Source organism: Podarcis tiliguerta (assembly GCF_965153285.1).
Source record: "Podarcis tiliguerta genome assembly, chromosome: 5".
NCBI classification, from domain to species: domain Eukaryota; kingdom Metazoa; phylum Chordata; class Lepidosauria; order Squamata; family Lacertidae; genus Podarcis; species Podarcis tiliguerta.
This window is the reverse complement of record NC_139538.1, coordinates 45099102-45121287: the sequence shown is the minus strand read 5'-3', so window position 1 is coordinate 45121287 and position 22186 is coordinate 45099102. Positions and strand designations below refer to the sequence as shown.

Genomic DNA, 22186 nt, shown 5'->3' with positions numbered 1-22186 from the left:
CTGCAGAAAGTCAGTTTATGATAGACACCTCTCCTTCTGAAACTTGTAAAAAGATCCCTGAGTCTCAATCTATCCTGTAGTTTAGATCAAGCTACAATAACTCATATGAAGTAGAGTTATACCAGATGCCGCTTTGCTTGGCTTCTCATGCAAATCATCAGTCAGCAGTATGTCCGTGAAATGAAAAACGTGCCTCAGAATATGCTTTCCTGATTAGAGCTCCTTAACAGGGAAATCTCAGAGTAACAGGCTCTCAGGCTCCCTGTTATAAATGGGAATTATAATTGTGCAGGAGACCTCGAGCCACGTAGCAGTTTCCATGCATCAGGAAGCTTCCAGAGCAGCTCAGAACTGTAATGTCTTGGCAATAATTAAGCACAGATTCTCTGGAGTCAAAAATCAAAGGGTTCTGCCACTTGATCCATAAATATAAAAAGCCAAAAGCCTGCAACAGTTACACAGGCACAGGCTTGCATTTAAGGCAATGTAAGCCCAGAATTGCCGTACACAGATGTTGGGATGTTTATTTCTTCAGGTGGAGGAAAGTTCTGGACACAGGTAGTTCCTATAGAGGTGGAAGTTTAAGGAATGTGTGCATTTTCTGCCAAAAAAAAAAGGTTTCCAGTTATGATTTAGTTGAGATTCCGTTGGAGTCCCTTCCAACTTTACAATTCTATGATCCTATCACTGGCACTCATATCAATGGGACTTCCTTATGTACAACTGTCACAGGATTGGGAATAACAGACTCCATGGCATTGCTATTGAGCCTGTTCTGTCTGTAGCAATTGTGAGCACGTACAAGCCAGGCTGTTGGGGTGGAACATCCCAGGGGGCTCTGCTGAAACAGAAGCTTTGCTACAAGTTTCCTCCTTCCCCACTATAACTTGTTTAATACATTTCACGTGCTGGCATTATTGTGCTAAGTGACTTCCAATTCTACATCTCTAGCTACTGGCTACTGACATGAGGGCAGGGGACACTGAGTGCAATGGCATCAGGAACATTAAGCGAACATGGGAAAGTGAAATTTAACCATAGTCTGCCATCTTCCACAGCTGACCCATGTTTCCTCTTGGATAAGGGCATATATACTGATGCAGAAAGATTCTTAACTCACAGTAGGACCAACCCTAGGGACCACATTAGGTCTCTTCAGATAACTGTTACTAGGCAAAACTGTGCAAGTCCCTTCCAATCAAATGTTCCTCTATTTTATAACTTGATGGAGGTCATACCTAAGTGCTTGTGATGCATTTTAATAGAAAAAAGAGAAAGCCTGTGACAATAAGCAAAGAGTCATACAGAATTACTGTTCAGATTTTTGCTGAACAGTAATTACATTTTTAGGCTGTAGACTGGTTATTTCACCAAAAGAAGCTAAAACCATATTCAATGAGGAAAACCAATGATTCACCATATCTAGTCTATTGTTCCTGACAGTAGTAGCTATTATAAGGGACACACAACACTTAAACAGTGAGTCATGCTAGCTTTCCTCTAAAGGCAGGCTTGTAAGAATAAAGGAGAGGAATCCAGATAATTAAGGCAGTGGGGTGGAGACGACCAAAGAAACATTTCTTTTGTAAAAATTAAGAGCTCAGATCATTGTGCTTTATGATCTCATTGAGCTCTGGGCTTTGCTTTTGACCAGGGTCCATGACACTTATGGAACTGGCATTCCAATGGCTGCATGATTGTTATTTCACAGCTGAACAGAGGCATTTGGGAAACCTGATAGGTAATTCCCAACGTAGTCCTGCAGGACAGCTGAGAAGCAATTATCCTTCTGTCTGGTAAATCAATTAGGAAAGGAGAGATGTAGCACTTTTCTCTTGTTCTTGCTAACTATTACTTCTTTACTCCTGCTTTGAGAACCAAGGAGCAAAGCATGTCAGCCACAACCCTGCAGCAATCAGGAGCTGGGGGGGCTTTCGTACCCAGAGGGAATCCAGGAAGATTCAAGCCTGCTGGCAAACTAATACACAACATTAAGAAATAAACAGCATAGTTCCTTCAGCTCAAAGATCAATGCGATAAGCACCAGGTTATGCATGAGCTACTGTCTGAAAAGATCTGATACCTGCACCCACAGAACTGAGGCTAAGTGTGGTCAGCATCAGTTATTCTTTGGAGGAGGCAGAGAAGAAGGTAGACCTGGACTGAATTTCTACAAATTCTAGCAGGTGGCTAGAACTGCCAAACCTGACTGTACCACCAATCCAGTCAACCAGCACACAGGGTTCTGCATGGGGTGTCATGGGTGCTAGAAGTGTGCAATTTGGCTATGAAAATTGCTTTTGCACATGGCCCTCACTAGATTGGAGGCATGGTTCTTTTTAATATAGAATGAAGAGTGGATTTACTTTAGCTGCACAGTGCCCAAATTATAGCAGATAGTACTACATTACTTTCATCAACACACATTGAGCTGATCTGGTCAGCGGCGTATCAAGCCGATTGGGCACCTGGGACTGCGCAGGTGCCCTGCGCCCAGAGGTGGGGCCAGCCGGGGCAGGACGCTCCATGGGGCCTCTGAGGAGTCTGCCTGCCTCCTCCCACTCAGCTGCCTTACAGATGGGGGGGGGAGGCAGCAAGTGGACCGTTTGGGGCAGCACAGAGCCTGCAGGCTCCCAAGCCACCACATCACTCCCAGGTGAGACGTGTGGCTCAGGCATGCTGCAGGCCCATCATTTTGTCACCCCCCTCAGTGGTGACACCTGGGGTAGACCGCCCCCACCGCACCCCCTTCCTCTGCCCCTGAATCTGGTTGCTTCAGCATTGGGGCAGTAGGTGGGGTATAGTCTCATCTCTCCTCACCACCTCAGCAGGAGAACAATGGCTGTGAACAGGACAAGAAATATGTAAAACAGTGAAAGGTGTGTGGAGTGGAGGAGCTTAATTTTTTTTAAAAAAAAAAAAAAAAAACACTCTTCCCAAAATGGTAACTTATGCATGAGAACTGAATCTTGTGAAAATTCATTATCACATGTCTTTAAATCTGCTATCAGATCTTATTTCTTGCCTATAACTCAAAATCAGTGAAGCAGTGGGTAGCACCATATGCTGATCTCCAGTGACTTTCCTCTATGTCAGCCTTAACCGGGCGCTCTCCAGCTGTTGCTGGACTTGTTGTTGTTGTTTAGTCGTTTAGTCGTGTCCAACTCTTCGTGACCCCATGGACCAGAGCACACCAGGCCCTTCTGTCTTCCACTGCCTCCCGCAGTTTGGTCTTACTCATGTTTGTAGCTTCAAGAACACTGTCCAACCATCTCGTCCTCTGTCGTCCCTACAGTTGCTGGACTACAACTCCCAAATGCTGGCTGGGGGCTGATGGGAGTTGTAGTCCAGCAACCGCTGGAGGACATCAAGTTGGTGAAAGCTTCTCTGGGTGATGCTCGTCATAATCCTATTATCCTTTCCGTCAACGTCACAAACACTCACAATTCCCTCTCTTTACTTTTTTTAAAAAAGTAAATATGTATTTACAATCCATCTGATATACATGTACATTTGCATAAGACAATTAGCCGAGTGTAAAAACAAACACACAATGTCTGTTACATAATCAGAAAGGCCATACAGATAAAAATGTTCCCACTAATGCATATGGGTCTGCATTATCTTGAACCTCATTCCAATAAATCAAAACACTCCACTGTCTCCAGAAAAGGATTATCGGATTGTCTGCCTCCTCTAACTCTTACCATATTCAGTAACTCAGCCATGCAAACAATATTCCATATCTTAATGAACCATTCTTCTAAAGTTGGTGTTCTCATTTTCTTCCACTTACAGCAAATAATTATTCTGGCAGCAATTAGTAAATGTTGAACTAATTATCTATCCACTGCTAACAGTATATCTTTGTTGTAACCAAATAAGGTAATTAAAGGGCCCATCGGCGTTCTATATCCAGTTATTACTTCAATTACACTCATTATATTGACCCAAAATGTCCTAATCTTTGGACAAACCCTAAAAAATGTAATGTTTCCCAACATTAGTTGCCTTTCATCTCCGATATAAGTTACTAGCTGTACCATAAATGGGACTAAGCCATAACAAGGTTAAATACCAACAGGGCAAGAATGTAGAACAGCTCACACTAAGGTCAGATCCACACCATACATTTAAAGCACATCAGGACACATTTAGATCACACAACTTCTCCCAAATAATCATGGGAACTGTAGTTCCTCACAGATACAATTTGCAGTACCCTTAGCAAACTGCAGTTCCTGTGATTCTTTGGGACAAGCCATGTGCTTTATAAGTGTTGGATGTGTTTTAAGTATATGGTATCCACCTGCCCTTTAAACAGTTTGCTGAGGGAAACATTTTTTAATAATAACACTAAAAAAGCCAAATGGGCAGTATTGTTGTTGTTTAGTCATTTAGTCATGTCTGACTCTTCGTGACCCCATGGACCAGAGCATGCCAAGCACTCCTGTCTTCCACTGCCTCCCACAGTTTGGTCAAACTCATGCTGGTAGCTTCGAGAACACTGTCCAACCATCTTGTTCTTGGTCATCCCCTTCTCCTTCTTTCCCTCCATCTTTCCCAACATCAGGGTCTTTTTCAGGGAGTCTTCTCTTCTCATGAGGTGGCCAAAGTATTGGAACCTCAGCTTCACGATCTGTCCTTCCAGTGAGCACTCAGGGATGATTTCCTTAAGAATGGATAGGTTTGATCTTCTTGCAGTCCATGGGACTCTCAAGAGTCTCCTCCAGCACCATAATTCAAAAGCATAAATTCTTCGGCGATCGGCCTTCATTGCAATATTTATTTATTAAAAATGCTTCTAAGGTGTTCCTCAGTTTCAGACTATGGACTCCCCATTCTGAGCGATGCTTTAATACTTCTTACTATATTGAGCTCTTCAGTGGATGAAGATGCCAAAATTAATTAGCCTAATGAGCAAATGAATACAATTATGGCCATCTTCTATGAAAATTAAATCGAACAGATGTCTGTAGTAAAACTCAGGAGGAAAAAATAACTCAGAGGGGAGAGGTGGAAGTGATGGCTTCCATTCTTAAACCACTTATTCTTACAATATCTTTCCAGTTCTTTTGGACAATGAATTCCATGGAATAGCTGGGATTGTGTATGAAAGCCAAAGTTTAAAACTCAACCATTAATGTGCACAAATCCAATTACAGTGGTATCTCGGGTTAAGTACTTAATTCGTTCTGGAGGTCCGTTCTTAACCTGAAACTGTTCTTAACCTGAAGCACCACTTTAGCTAGTGGGGCCTCCTGCTGCCGCCGTGCCACCAGACCACGATTTCTGTTCTCGTCCTGAAGCAAAGTTCTTAACCTGAAGCACTATTTCTGGGTTAGCAGAGTCTGTAACCTGAAGCGTATGTAACCTGAAGCGTATGTAACCCGAGGTACCACTCTACAAGATAAGGTGAAGTGGGATGAAGATTCACTGACATGCTCAGTCTGGATTGATCAGTTTCCGGGGCCAATTCAAAATGTTGGTTTTGACCTATAAAGCCTTAAACGGCTCAGGACCACATTATCACAAGGGCCATCTCTCCCCATATAAACTGACCCAGACTCTTCAATCATCATCTGATATATATCTGCATCACCTAAGTATATCTGCTCATCCCTGAATTTTCTTCAAGGAATGTTGAAGAATGGTGACACCACCTCCTGCTGCCTCCTAATATTAAGGAGGACTTATCCCATATTTTTCTCTTCTTGTCCTTTTCATTGAAAATCTCTTATTATTCAAACCAATATTAACCAATTTTAGCAGCAGTATTATCCGGTGGAATGTTAAAAATGCTAAATTAATTGCTACAAACATCATGAGATATGATCAAACAGTAATTTAGGTAGCACTGAGCCAATGCTTAAGGAATTCTGACGAAAGTCTACATGCACACTGGAAGACTGAGCGACAATGAATAGAGTTTCCATTACTAGAATGAATGTTGCTTCTTAAAATAAATTGGAAGGCAGATAGGAAAATGACGTGTGAATTGCTATTATTTCTGCACTGAAGAGGTGTTAATACCTGGAATTTTTCTTTAAACATCTCTTAACACTTGTGTACAATTTATGAGGCTAATAAATCCAGTAACTTAAATAATTGGCTAGATTTGAAGCATATGTCTTGTGTTGGGAGATTTTATTAATGAAGTATTACCAATGCTTCCTGGCTCATTAAGCAGCCATATTGTGAACTTTATTTCCCAAGGTTCCTTGGCTGGAATGATCAGTTCTGAGTACACCCAGAAGAATTCTAGAGAGCCCATACCTTGAGACTTAGGCAACCATCCCTGCTAAAGCCCCAAAGTGGATGGACTAGGAATCTAAATAGATTTATATATGGAAGTATTTGCATTGTTGTACATGTCTATTTATGTGCTGGTTACTTTAGGATACCTGAAGTCTACATGTGTATGATATTAAAATTATTTATTTATTTATACATACCCCGCCCATCTGGCTGGGTTTCCCCAGCCACTCTGGGCGGCTTCCAACCAAATATTAAAAACACAATACAAAATTAAACATTAAAAACTTCCCTAAACAGGGCTGCCTTCAGATGTCTTTTAAAAGTAAGATAGTTGCTTATTTCCTTGACATCTGATGGGAGGTGTTCCACAGGGCAGGTGCCACCACTGAGAAGGCCCTGTGCCTGGTTCCCTGTAACCTCACTTCTCTCAGTGAGGGAACCGCCAGAAGGCCCTCAAAGCTGGACCTCAGTGTCTGGGCTGAACGATGGGGGTGGAGACGCTCCTTCAGGTATACAGGACCAAGGCTGTTTAGGGCTTTAAAGGTCAGCACCAATACTTTGAATAGTGCATTGAATAATGCATATAACTGGGACCCCAACAATAATACATGAGGACTCTTAGTAATTTTAGCAGAGCTAGTAAGAAATGAGTAGCTTTATGCTGAGGTGAAGCATAGTTAGAATTAGGGTGGTGGAACAGTGTTGATAAGTTTCATATGGATATTTTTTTAGAAAAATCTATCCCTACCATAGTGTGACCAGATGAAAAGAAGACAAGGTTCTTGCACAGTTCATAGTTGTATAGAAAATTGTGTCTGGTACATGAAACGTGGATAAAGAAAACTTTTTCTTCTTTTCTCATAACACTAAAACTTTTGGACGTCCATTAAAGTTGAATGCTAGGAGAACATACAAAAGAAATTACTTCTTCATACTGTTTTCTTGTATTCTTGGATTTGAGAATTTCAATGGGCACATAAGAAATATATATACCGTATTTTTCGCCCTATAGGACGCACTTTTCCCCCTCCAAAAATGAAGGGGAAATCTGGGTGCGTCCTATGGGGCGAATGCAGGCATCGGGGACCTCTCCGCAAACAGCAGGAGCGCTCCCGCTGCTTGCGGAGAGGTGCCTGCATGCTGAAGCCTGCGCGCGCTGAGCTCAGCGCGTCCAGGCTTCGCGGACCTCTCCGCCAGCAGCGGGAGCGCTCCCGCTACTGGCGGAGGGGTGCCTGCATGCTGAAGCCTGCGCGCGCTGAGCTCAGCGCGTCCAGGCTTCGCGGACCTCTCCGCTAGCAGCGGGAGCGCTCCCGCTGCTGGCGGAGAGGTGCCTGCATGCTGAAGCCTGCGCGCGCTGAGCTCAGCGCGTCCAGGCTTCGCGGACCTCTCCGCTAACAGCGGAAGCGCTCCCGCTGCTGGCGGAGAGGTGCCTGCATGCTGAAGCCTGCGTGCGCTGAGCTCAGCGCGTCCAGGCTTCGCGGACCTCTCCGCTAGCAGCGGGAGCGCTCCCGCTGCTGGCGGAGGGGTGCCTGCATGCTGAAGCCTGCGCGCGCTGAGCTCAGCGCGTCCAGGCTTCGCAGACCTCTCCGCTAGCAGCGGGAGCGCTCCCGCTGCTGGCGGAGAGGTGCCTGCATGCTGAAGCCTGCGCGCGCTGAGCTCAGCTCGTCCAGACTTCGCGGACCTCTCAGCAAGCGGCGGGAGCCAGCACTGGGCTCCCACGGCTTGCAGAGAGCTGCCTGTTTGGGGGCTGGGGTCGGGGGAAGCTCGGGCTTCCCCAACCCCGCGCCTGGGGGGGAAATAATTTTTTTCCTTTATTTCCCCCCCAAAAAAACTAGGTGCGCCTTATGGGACGGTGCGTCCTATAGGGCGAAAAATACGGTACCTGCTCAACAGAACTATTAAAGGTGCAGGAGTGCTGTCATCTTTTCCACCCCCAACCACTTCTATCACATGGCAGAGTAAGTTTGCAAAAAGGTGAAGGATTAGCAGTGAGGAATGTGATCAGGAAGCAATGGGTGCTGCTTTGGGGAAAGTCATTACATTCTGAATCTTGGGGTGCCTGGGTTTGTGGATTCTGAGAAAACATGCTGATAGCATGTGGACACAAAAGCTATCCTAGTCTATCATATGAAACAGAAGCTGATGTGATTTGATTTCAGAACACTGAGCAGGTCACAATGACTGATGAGTACTCAGCCCGAGAAATTTAAAAAGGAAAGATTCCCTGTAGATGTGACAGGACAAAACTGTAGCTATGGCGATGCGCCTGCCTTAAGATACCTGGCAGAAAAATAAACATCAGTCCTGAACCTGGTGACCTGACAACAGATGGAAAAAATAATAGTAAAAATACTAACGGCAAAATGCACATTCAGATTGATATATAGCAGGTGACCAAAACGGCACTTTGAAAAAGATCAAATGTAATAGTTCCAAAGATTTCCCCTTACACAGCTCTGATGCTGCCATTTAGTTATCTACTATGGCAATCTGTCTCTGACAACACACAAGAGATAACGGCATCTGTTCCCTTCCCACAAAGTGAATCAACATGATGATTACTTTAGTTTAAAAAAAAAAAATTATAACAAATGACCCTGGATTCTCTCTGCAGGAGCACAGAGAACATCACATGGAAAACAGTGACATCACACTGGTTGCTACGCACTCCAAGCAAACGCTTAGTGTTTTCTATTTGCCTCACGCTCTATGCATATCCTTATTAGTGACTTTGAACTCTTGGCTTTTTGCATATTGTTCAAACCCCAGCTGTGAATACTAAAATTTGCTAAACTTAAAAGGTAGCAAATAGAACCAAGGGCTGAAAGGAAGCAACAGAAACAGAGTTCAGCTCTTGTACTTCTGATACTCCATGAAGCCTCTAATCTTTTGTGCAAACCACAAGCTAGAAAACAATTGCAGCCTTGGGTTGTATCCAACTAAGACATGTTCAAAGTAGACCCCTTGACATTAATGAACATAAGTGATGTCCGTTTATTTCAATGGGCCTACTATGGGTAGGAGTACCCTGTTCTTAATGGAGTCATACTGGGTTCAAACTAACATGAGGCCAAGTTGAAAAGTTATTTGCATAAAGAAGTAGACACATTGTCTGAAGAAACTGGAACACATGCTTTATAATTATAGCTTCAGACCATATTACAGGTAAGGCTTAAAATGGCAGATGCTTAAGTCAGTCTATACTCTATAATATAAATGCAAAGTCGACATTATTCTCTGAATTTCTGTCCCCAAAGAGGTTTATGTGGCAACTGCATTGTATCACTTTTGTCACATGCTGAAGATGAACCTCTTGACCCCAGCCTTTCACATGTGCATGCACACATACAATTGTAAATTGTTTTCATTGATTTTTAATATTGAATTTTTAATCCTGTAACCCACCCTCCGATTTTATGGTGAAGGGTAAGAAATCCAATAAATAATAATATAAATAACAAGATAACATAAATGCAAAAGACAAATCAAATCTTAACAACATTCACATGCAAAACTGTGTAAAAAAAATAACCAATGTGTTTTTTAATGGCCCACATGAAACCTACCTTACAAATATTCCTATACTTAGAAGTACCTCCCATTCACAACAATGAAGCTTACTCACAAGTAAACTGGTAGAAGAACTGTAGCATTAGCAACAAATTAGTTTGTAGGGTATAAGCAAAAGGTTGCAAGTTAAAAACTCATGCCAAAAGAAGAAGAAGAAAACAAGAATCTGATTTGCCAAAGATTTCATGTTCTTGATATGGAGCTGGAATTCTCACCTGTGTGAGCAGAGCTTTTTCATTTATTTTTTTACCATACTTAGCTACCTGTTCAAAAATAGCTTCCTTACCTTTCTCTTATTAGTAGGACTGACGTAAAGGTAACTCAGCACTGTTTTCAGTCCCACCTTGTCGTTTAGCTTTTCATAAGTAGTCCCATAATCTGTGGACCTGGAATAAAGAGAAAATGCATCGAATTACTCTTTAGGACTTTGGCAAAACTCCTGATCCATAAATGGAATGTTTGGCATCCAGCATCAATTGGGTGCTTTGTCAACAAGTTTGTGGCTGGTATTTTCTTTAATCAGTTACTCTTTTTCATGTATCTAAGCATAATGATAGCTAGTATCAAGACTGCATTACAAACTATTTCTTTACCGTATATTCCTGAAAAGATACATTATTGAATTGGTTTGAATTTTCTCTTTGAAACTTTTTGTTCATTTAATATTGGTCGTCTTAGACACAGAATACTTAGACTGGTTAGGTCACTAGGCAGGCCCTGTACAGTGAGTTTTCATTGCGTAAACCAACTGATAAATGATAAGCTGATTCTGAATCTGCTTTAAAGTTTAGAAGCACATCGCTTCGCCCAAATAATACTGGGAACTGTCGTTTGTTAAGGGTCCTGGGCGCTGCAGCTTTGTAAGGGGATAAACCACAGTTCCCATGATTGTTTTTAGTAAACTATGTGCTTAAAATGTGCTTCAAATGTATGGCATCTATGCAGCCTCAATGTAGTCTTTGGACTGCAAACAGAAAAACCTGAGCATAGGCTCATCCATTATCCCTGGTTGTGATGTCACTCAAGCAGGCTGCTTCCTCTCCCCCATATTCCCAATTTAGCAGGTCTCATAGGCACTTCAAGCAAGCCCCATATTGTAGGATGCTATGATTCATGGTCTCTTTCCTGACACAGAAGGGGGAGGAATGTATGAATCTCATCAGTGCACATGTAAGCCTCCATGTGGAATATCTCATGTGTTCTTTGAGAAAATGGGGGCAGCTGTCCTCTTCTCAATTGCACATGGGAGACTGAACCAAGTCATATATTAACTGGGTTTAATATTTGGGCCTGTTGTTACCAACATCCTCTCACAGAAAAGTAGCCGTTTTTACTATCTTTGCTTTCCATACGATGTCAGATTTTACTGGATGTCGCTTTCGATATGGTCCTCACGTTTAAAAGTATGTCGTGATAAAATTGTATGAATAACAACATGAGACTCACTACACACACAGCCATGTTCACTCACAGACACCTTCAGACAGCACATTCCTAAAGAGCAAGGACCATCACTTAAAACAAATATATGATATGCATCAAAGTTAAGATCGTGAAGCAAAGGGAAACATGAAGTCAGAGGTAGAGATAAATCTGAAGGCCAAAAGTGGCAGAGACCAAAATCATGCCCACAGATCAGTCAAATTGGTATCTCTAGTATATTAAGATTAAAGTAGCTGCCTCAGTGCCAGGCATTGCCCCCCCCCCCTTTCTGGGAAGAGAGGTATTGGTTCCAATGCTAGCAAAGCCTGAAAGATACAGCAGATGATCTGGAGGTGGCATTTGCAAGTGTAGATTACATCTCCAAGAGCTTCCTCCTTTATACCTTATCTCTTTTCCACCCTTCTTCTTTGAGAATACAAAGATAAGTTTGCACTTGTAAATAAATAAACAAATAAAGCTGTAAACATTGCAAATGCATCTTGAGGAATACCAGATATGTTCTCAATATTCTACAGTGGAGGTTGGTCCATTAAGGGGGTCCATTGGGGCACTGCTGGTCATGGGCAAATCTGTCAATTTCAGCTTCTCACTATTTCAGTGTTACGTTCAGTTCTTTACATTTCCACAATCACTTGATTTTTTTAAGATATTTTTTTTTAAGTCCTCATGGAAATTTGTCAACATTTTACTGTGAAAACACACATTTTTGCAAGGCAATTTATCCTAATATAAAGAGGTTTTGTATCTTACTTTCACTCATTTACGCACTTATACAAACACTTCACCCTAGTATATGCATTTTGGTGCACATTACTTGTCTGGAGAAGTTCAATGGAAGATGGTTGTGTTTGTGATCGCGTATTGTTTTGGAAGTGTGAATTTTGTTACAAGCGAACTAATTTAAAAGTGAGTCAAAATTCTTCACCATCCTGAGGCATGGCGCCACCAACCTCAGTCTGCCCTTGGGTTCCTGCATTCTTTCTTACAACCAGTCCAAGGCATGGCATTGAAAGTGAGTTTCCTCTTCCTTTGTCTCAGTGTTACCATTGAAGAATGAAAGCAGGAAGGAAGATGAGGACAAAGAGGAGGATCACTTGTCTCTGACTTTCTTTGGTTCTGGCACCATCTACTGTTGGCTTCTCTGCCTTCCATCCTACCATTCCCAATGGGCACAAGCCACCACCACTCTTTTATTATCCAATATGGCAGGAAGCAAGAGGAATTATTGTAAAATACTTAGTTCACCAGAATTGCTGGATCACAAATGCCCCCCCTTTTTTTTGATAGGCACTGCCATCACAGATGTGTCTGTCAGCCATTAACAACAATTGCCCAGTTTGCTCATTATGTTGATATACGACTGCATGTTTTGGGAAGATCTGAGAGTGAACCAAAAGTGTAGCATCTGAAAAGGAAAGATTCTGGAGAATCTGCCATGGATGATTTATAGACAGATCACAGACTTCTGCTAGCTGAATTGTGGTTCAATATCTCTGTAATGTGTTTCTTAAAACCACTATACATCAGAATACTTGTTGGCATACTGTTTCACTACTTTCTGCTCCCATTTCTATGAGTTCCCAGATGACTCTCCATTTCAGGGGTAACCGAAGAAGTGCCTTCCGCGTGTTGTGGGCCACAACAGCCCTCAGTTCCTTGCTCAATGGTCAGGGATGATAGGAACATAGACCAAAACATCTGGAGGGTACCTGGTTAACTACCCCTGCCATATTTGTTTCACCGTCCTTGTTGCACTGTAGCAGACAGCAAGCATTAATGTTAATTTCTTGCTGCATTAGGAACACATAATTTAGGTACACATTGCTTGTTCAGGGAAAAGAAAAAAAGTTACACCCACTCTTCTAAGTCAGATTACAAGGTCAATTGATTGTGGGATCCATAAGATAGGAGGTATAAATCAATACCACTGACCAGCTCTGTGCTATCACGTCCTTTGCCAATTTCTGCAATTGGCTTTTAATCTTAAAATGGGCCAAGACAACTTGAGAAACCACAGATTTAAGAGCATTTGGTCAAGATCCAAAGCTCCTTCATATCTATCTTGGTACCAAGAGCAGGCTTACTGCTGACAAGTGACCTCCTCTTAAAGCAGGTCTTGGAATTAGAGTTCCCTGATGTATATAGCTGAATACTGGTAATGTTGGAGCAATTAAATGCACAGCAGGAGACATCCAGTACTTGCAGATTCATAGGGTCAGGCAGCTCTTAATGGATGAATATCCCTAAATGCTTTGTAATGGAAATAGCATGAGCACTAATGTAACTCCTAACCTAACCCCACCAGCAGGGCTTAGGCTCGGAAGCATCCAAACTCCTATTATCAAAGAGAAGAAGTATAGAAAGTCATTTAATAGTTGGGGTGTGGGTGTAGGTATGTGTGGGAGAGAGCCAATGAGTGGTAATGCTAATTTACAGTGCTAAACTGGAAAGGGTGGTGCATTTTGCAAAATAATAATAATGGGGGGAATCACATATATCCTTCCTGAAAAACTGTCCCCCCTTCCATTATGTCCAAATGTCCAGAAAGCCTGTTAAATAGGGCAACAATGATTCCCCATTGAGAGTGAAGACATAGATCATTGCCCTCACTCGGATTTGACTTTCCAATACATCATCATCTAGGGATCAATGAAAAATTAAACAAATATATACCCCATTCATTTCGCATTTATTTTATCATAAAGTGAATATGAAAACAAATATTAATGTGAAAAACAATGGTGGGTGCATTAGTTTTTATGTGTCACACTGGCTTTGAGTTTTGCCCTTCCTTTTGTTCAGTCTACCTGAAATTGGAAACCAGTGATGTCACAAGTGAGCCATACCATTCCTGCTAATTTCATTATCCAATAAAGTGATCCTGCTAGTGCAAGGATTTCCACTTGCACAAGAGAATTTCCCCTCCCATCCTCCAGACCCTCTCCAAATCGGCTCCAGAGGGTTGGGGCTGCAACACCAAAAATGATTGCCCACCAAAAAAAAAAAAAAAAAGTCCATGCCTACTTATTCCAATATGTTTTCAAACAAATAATATAATAATCAGTTAATAATTGGACATTTTCTATTTCCCCAGCAGTTATGTTTACTTCTGAAAATACGCCATACTTACAGGCTTTTATCCACTAATGGTCCTCATTCTTTACCCATTTATTCATAATTTTTCTCACTCTTTTAAGGAAAAGGTAGAGGGGAAGTCTGGCTCTTAGTAACTTTAATCGGACATAGATCTTTTCTACTGGAATATTGGCCAGCTCCAGCCTTACAAAAATGGCCTGTGGGGACCTAGAGAAAAACCTAACACTTCCACTATCCTCTTTCATCTTAGCATCTTGCAATATTTAACAAGTACTTTTTACAATGCAGAAATGGAAATATAAGCAAACCTGATGCACAGACTGGGTTTCAGTATTTATTATTATCATTGCATTCATCTGTCACTTTCAAAAACTAAGAAGTAGCTTCAAACAACGGAACAGATACATCTTCAGCCCCCAAACTCCTCAGACACTTCAATTAGTTAGGGACTTGATATTAATTATGATCATATTAATTTTGTCTGCATCACACCCCATCATGCTACTACTGTTTTCTCCAGGTATCAAACAACGTTTTTTTAAAAAAAGAAATGCAAAGGGAATAAACTACAAGTGAATAGAATTGTGAAAGATTTCAACACATGTTTTTAAAGGCCACAGAGATATGTGTGTATCTTTCCTATATCACAAAATAGTTTTAGAAAAGGGCTATCAGCTCAAATAGGTGGCTGGGTGGCTGATCTATTTCCATAGTAGAATTAGGAGCAGTTATTCTGGCCAGGCAATAGTGCTTAAAATTTCCACTTTCCGGTATACAGTTGTTCCTCTCTCATTCTCACCACACACCCCAAATGCTTCCAAACTTTGATGAAATGTTGTTTTACTGTTTTTATTATTTCTAAGGTAAATTCTAATACTTACCTAAACCTTTCAAGTCTTTTGAGGAAAGGTTGAAGGGGTTGGATATGCTTAGCCAAGAAGTAATATAACCATCTCCAAGCATTTGAAGAGTTGTCACATAGATGAGGGAGCAAATCTGTTTTTTGTTGCTCCAGAGGATAGGATGTGATTGAATGGGTTCAAATTACAAGTGAAAGTATTTGGATTAAATGTTAGCAAGAATGCCCTGAACGTGCAAGCTGTTCAACAATGGAGCAGACCGCTTTGGAAACTGGCGGACTCTCCTTTGTTTAAGGTTTTTAAGCAGAAGCTAGATGGCCACCTATCAGAGATGCTGCAATAGGGAATTCTCTGCACCCATGGGGGTAGGGCTGGGTGACATTTGAGGGACCCTACAACTCTATGATTCTCTTTTATGAAAATAAAATAAATAGTGACTAGGTATCAGTAAAGGCTTCTTATTAATAAATGGCTATAGGGGATACTAATCCAAAATAGCCCTTGAATGGAAATGCAAAAAATAAAACATAGAAATAGAAAACCCACATGCACACAACTTATAGCTGAATGTATAAGCTTGATTAAAAAGTAAAGGAAAGGGGGATTGAGCCTGCTGTGGGAATTGCACACATTTAAAAAAGTGACACAGGAGACCTTTGTAAAAACAAATAAATCAAGCTTGCCCTTAATTATAATGGCACCCAATTCTTCCAAATCCCTATCAGGAAATGAGCACTTACAAATTAAAACACAGTAAACTTTCTCCCCGGTACCTTGTAGCAATGAAATTGCAAGAGGCATAAAAATTTCCAGTTTGCTTCAGCTGCCCTTACAGGCTATGAAACAGTTAAACCACAATGCACTGGTCCGGTCCGTCCCGAATCCATTAGAGACTGGCTCACATATGGTTTACACATAATGAACATTGTAGCAATTTTTAATTGTTCTGAGTCCCCTTGCATAGAAAGGTGGGTATAAATTTTAAAGCAAATATATGAATACCATGTTCTTAGCATAGCCTTCCATTTATCTGTTCCAAGTCTTCACTTTTGCAAAGGCACTGAAGGTCAGCGACAGGCCTTTCAATGTTTGTGTCCTGAGCCAGGGAAATGAGTGTTGTAAAAGATGCATCAGTCTCTCGGGACAGAGTAGTGTACATGCAGGAAATTATGAATTGCTCGCTGAGATAGATGCCTTTGTGTGTCTTTGCTCGTATTTTCTATCTCTCCTCTGTCTTTTTTATGATCTCAGGGTTCGGTTTTTTTATAAAAACCCATGGCTCTAGGTGTTCTGTCTCCAATGTGCCACAGCTACAGTTGCCAGCTTGCAACCCCAGAGGTTTTTAATTCCTTAATGCAGCAGAAGCCAAGGCAGCCATAATTTCTCCCATTCATTTATCTCCAGAGCTGGCCATCTGCCTGCTCCTGCATCTTCTGTGCAACACACCTGGAAACCTCCCCCATCCCTGTGTAGGGCAAAAATAAAACAGCATGGGGTTGGGAGGAGATGTGGAGGGGAAACTCACTGAGGATTGATCACCTGTTGCATGACACTTTGGGGAGCAGTTTAGCAATCTTGGCCACATGCTAGATCTACATATAATAATTTGCTACAACCACAATCTGTATAATCGGCCATAGTGCTCTAGCCTGATATGATTGATGTTAATAGGATTTGTGAATACTGCTTTGGCTATGCTGCTTGATATCTCAGTTCAGAATCCTGAAAGTTGGTAAGAAGAATGTTTCTCTCCTGGCAAAAGTCACTACAGCATATGACAACTTAGGTGCTCTGCTTTGAAGGTGACAACCTAGTTAGGCCCTGTCTGCACTATACATATAAAGCAGTATCATACCACATTTTAAACAGCCATGACTTCCCCCAAGTACTGAGGGACACAGGTGGCACTGTGGTCTAAACCACTGAGCTTCTTGGGCTTGCTGATCAGAAGGTCGGCAGTTCGAATCCCTACAACGGGGTGAGCTCCCGTTGCTCGGTCCCAGCTCCTGCCAACCTAGCAGTTCGAAAGTACTCCAGTGCAAGTAAATAAATAGGTACCACTGCAGCAGGAAGGTAAATGGCTTTCTGTGTGCTCTGGCACTCGTCCCAGTCCTCCGTGCACCAGTAGCGGTTTAGTCATGCTGGCCACATGACCCGGAAAGCTGTCTGTGGACAAACGCCAGCTCCCTCAGCCTGAAGCAAGATGAGTGCCGCAACCCCATAGTCACCTTTGACTGGACTTAACCGTCCAGGGGTCCTTTACCTTTACCTTTTTACCTCCCCCAAATACTTCTGGAACCTGTAGCTTGCTACAATTCCCAGAGTTCCCTATGAAGAGGGATTGACTGTTAAGCCACTGTCCGATAACTATAGCTGTGTGGAGAAAAGTGGTCTCCTGGCAACTCTCAGCAACCTTAACAAACTACAGTTTCCATTATTCTTCAGGAAAGCAAAGCAGTATGATACTACTTTACATTTATACTGCAGATGGGGCCTTAATCTGGCCTATGAATACCTAGCTACTCTTTTTACTCATGCAAGCAACATTAACCTGTGATCCAGTATCATACATATCCTTCATGGGACTTAAAATCAGCCTCTCAGGCTTGCTTGTGTCAAATTCTGAGGTGAGATAGATGATGGCAGGAGACAGGTCCTTTCTTTTGTGTCACCCCAAGAAGTGTGGCTGGTGCCATGCTGTTCTTATTTGTTTGTCAGGTGCATTTTATTTGTCAGAGCCTTTTAAGTATCTGATATTTTATGCTGGCATTTTATTTTATTTTACTGCTTTGCTGTGACTGGTTTTATTGTGATTTTTATTGTGATTTTTATGCTTCACTGATTTTACTATTTTATTGTGAGCCACTCTGAGAGCATTGCTGAGGAACAGTCTATAAATAAAGTAAAAAAGCATTTGCATAATTTCTGATGCATATTTTGGAGTATGCAAGAAACCAGTGGCCATCTCTCTCTCTCTCTCTCTCTCTCTCTCTCACACACACACACACACACACACACAGAATGTGACAGCCATTAAGAGCCATGTGACTATCACAACCGTATTGGCCAGGGCAACTGCAAGGGTCTTTTCTACCTTATTGGCATGTTCCCCACCTCAACTCTTCCTTTCCTTTATATTAATTCAATCCTGGCCAAAATATTAAAGTCTTTGGCAAACTGAATGTATATGTTTGTTTACATTATTACGAGAAAATTATGCCCCCTTTTGGATTAGAAGGATTTATTCCCCATGATCCTGATACCAATACATACCTTCAAAAACCTACAAAATTAAGAAATATCCATTTATTTATTAATTTTTAGTTAGACAAGTGAAACTTTTTACACAGAGATATCCATCGATCTATTACCAGAGAGAGGGAGTCAACATCTATTAAAAAAATAAGAACAAAGGTCCATTTTAAGAGGAGGGACGCTTGGGGAATTTGATACTTGCAAATTCTGATATACACTGATCAAATGCACTAATGTCAGAACACTGTTATCCAATCAGATTTTACATTTCCTGGATGTTCCAAACCTGTTCTTGACTTAAATAAAGTATCACATTGCACTTAAAAATGAATGTGTAGAGAACATATATTTAGATATGTTGATATATTTCAGAGATGCACTTTGATCAAAAATGCATTTTAAAAAGCTTTTCAAATATATACTTAAACACATTTTTGTTGTGGAATGGACTTATATGTTAACACGTGAGAAGGTGGTGCAGACTGGAAATAGACCAATTTGTCCATCACTTCTTGAGATGTTGCAGCGACAAACCAAACAGTGACTAGTTTGGCAAGGAAACAAATTTGAAAAAGCTTGTCCCTGGATTCCAGTTCTGCTGAATCATGCATCTGTCTAACCTGTCATCTCAGCTGTGAGCCTACAGTGATTTCCAAGCTGCTAATGCCTCGTCACTTTCATCGGGCCAAATCTCCCTTCAGTAGTGCTTTCTCTGTCATTTTTACAGAACCCGTTCAGAGCTTCATCTAACACAAAGCACCTTGGCTGGGAAAAATAAACTTGTCAGACACTGGAATCGATAAAACAGCCCAAACTTGAGAAGTCATTCCATCCCTGGCCAGCCCCCAAACAGGCAGCCTCGGGTCTGTAATGACAACTTAAAGAAAATGACACTCCCTCAGAGTGAGATGTCTTGGATTAGGGTGTTCACAACTGACAGACTATACTGTCTGGTTTCTAACCTCAACAACTAGAGGCCAGAGATGCCTGTCAGCTCTACAAAGAGCTCTTCTTATACCAACATAGGCTGCAAATTCACTAAATTGCCACAGAAGATGGAATGGTAAGTATAAGGTGTTTTCCGAGGATAGTGCATCAAATCTTATGGGGGATTTTGAGCTGTGTTTTTAAAAATAAATAAATAATAGTGATAGCCAAGCTCAACAAGTTGAGTTTGTTTCAAATATGAGACAAGGTTTATGACTCCACATCTATGAAAAATGCAACTTCTTTAAGCCTTCTACCAAGTTCATCCCAACTCCCCCAGTTCCTCCCACCAATGCACCTCCAATCCAATCTCTAACACAACTTCTTCTTGCTCCGGTGTTGGAGATCAGGAAGGAGTCTTTCTTCCACATTTGGCAAATGTGCTGTTGCTCCCATTTGTTTTTTCCAACATTTCTCCAAAAAGTCACAGATAAAAGCCGCACTTTTCTTAGGGTTCTTTGAGGAACATGTGGGGGAACTGAATAGCTTCCATCACTAATTTTTAGCTTGAGTACAACATAAGATTCACTGATTTTTAGCGGCTTGCAAAAATCACATTTGTATTTTGAGGAGAAAGTGGATCCTGAAATCTGCTTTGGAAGATTTGGAGGTGGAGGTGAATTCAGATTTTTGTTTCACTGTTAGTTTTGGTGAGGAAAAATATGTTGGTTGTTGTTTTTTAAAAAAATAATAATTTAAATACTTATATTAAACATTTTCAATGTATTAAATGCAGTAAAAAAATAATAATACAGAAATAAAGCTTTCTGCCAGGGAATGGGGAAAACAAAGAAAACAAAGGAGAAACAAAGGAATATTTAAAAGGGGAAAGTAGTATATTAAACATATATCAGAGAATATCATACTGTAAATGAAAGCTACTGTTCTCTCAATTATTCCACAGTTATTGGCAATTTTTATACTGAAATTTGGGCCTGAAAATTTACCTAGTTTGATTTCATTAGCTTGGTTGGCAGGGTTGCGTACAGAGCTACTATGAAGACCCCAAAGAATATAATCAGAGTTCTCAGACCCAAACAAAATATGCAGAGAGATTCCAATCTGCCCACTGCCCTCAAACCACTGACCTTGGCAACAGGGAGAAGAGAGGGAGGAAGAGAATAGCCCTTCTGTTCTTATGTAGATTTAATTAAGTGCTTTTTTTTCTTAAAAAGAAATGGCACACAATGGCTGCCTGGGCAGCAAAAAAAGGGGGGGGGCACCTGAATTTGTAAAAGGAGGAAACTGCCCATTTAGTGGATATTTGAACATTTTAAAAAATATATACCGTATTTTTCTCTCTATAAGACGCACCAGACCACAAGACACACCTAGTTTTTGGAGGAGGAAAACAAGAAAAAAAATATTCTGGATCTCAGAAGCCAGAAGAGCAAGAGGGATCGCTGCGCAGTGAAAGCAACAATCCCTCTTGCTGTTCTGGCTTCTGGGATAGCTGCGCAGCCTGCATTCGCTCCATAAGATGCACACACATTTCCCCTTACTTTTTAGGAGGGTAAAAGTGAGTCTTATAGAGCAAAAAATACAGTATACTAATTTCAGTGTCACAAGGGAAATTCCTAATGTTGCTTGACTACAATTCCATCATCCCTGACCACTGGCCACACTGACTTGGGGTTGATGGGACATTTGTAGGGCATCAGGCTTCCCATCCTGATCCTACAGGAACCTCTGGCATGATGCATCATGGCACCTCTTGAGGCACCATTTAATCTGGGTGGCAATGGGATGTACAGGCGGATGCGCTAGCTGCATTTGAATAACTTCTGCCTCAAGTGCGTGGAGTTGTGCTTTGCTTTTCCCAAGCCGCATCCTGTCCCAACGAGCGATAACCAATATGTCTGTGATTCTGACATAAGGCAGCTGCATGTTAATATGTAGCCATGATTAATCAATCAACAAGCTATCGGTAAGATTTAACTGCAGTGCAGGGAGAATAGGGGTAAACCAAGGAGAACAATATTATGCCTTGCACATATATATATCGCAAAGCTACTTGATGTTAAACATATTTTTGCAATAACCAGGGCAGCATAGTGAAGCTGTGACTGCTTTTATGAGTCAACAGTAATGTATGTTGAGGAGTGTTATCTGAAAGAATTATGTTTCTCTTCTACTTCATGCATAAAGTAATAATGGAGACCATGGAAGTAAATAATGACTGGGGAATTTTGCTGCAAGTTATTATCTTGCAAAGATATTGTGCAGAATACTTCCAAGATTTTGTAAGTATTAATCCCTCTTCCTTGGCACAGACCAATAAAAAGTGTCATTTTTATAACATCCTATGTGATTACACTTAGTGGCATTCTTGCTGCTGGGAAGAAGAAAAAGATGAATGGAAATGGGATCTTTGTTTTAATGGCACCATCAATAATTGCCCGCACCAAACTAATGACTGCGTTGTAACCTAATGAGGAAAGCATAGAGTCCGGGATCTGTGCAATATCATGTATGGCCAAACAGCCTCTAGACAAAATTGTGTGTCACATACTTTCTGAATCATCTATCAGAGACAACAAATGAAAAGTTGCTTAAGAACTAGGACTTCCATCTGAACACCATAGCTGAAGATGGGCGGGTGAAGAAGCAGGAGAAACAAAAGATGCAGAGGTTGGATAGTTCCTAAAAGCTATCTAGGCCTTTAGTGTTTCAGCAGGACAATAAGTATTGTGGCTTCTGTTTAACACAGCAAAATG

The 22186-nt window shown here is 41.4% G+C and overlaps 1 protein-coding gene across 1 annotated transcript in view; it reads right to left on the bottom strand.

Annotated features, from left to right (window-relative positions):
- Positions 1–22186, bottom strand: part of SORCS3 (sortilin related VPS10 domain containing receptor 3) — a 405333-nt gene that overhangs the window by 214208 nt on the left and 168939 nt on the right. Inside the window, exon 3 of the mRNA XM_083441626.1 lies at positions 10115–10214. Within this exon, the coding sequence (XP_083297752.1) occupies positions 10115–10214 (100 nt within the window). The remainder of the gene's footprint in view (positions 1–10114; positions 10215–22186) is intronic.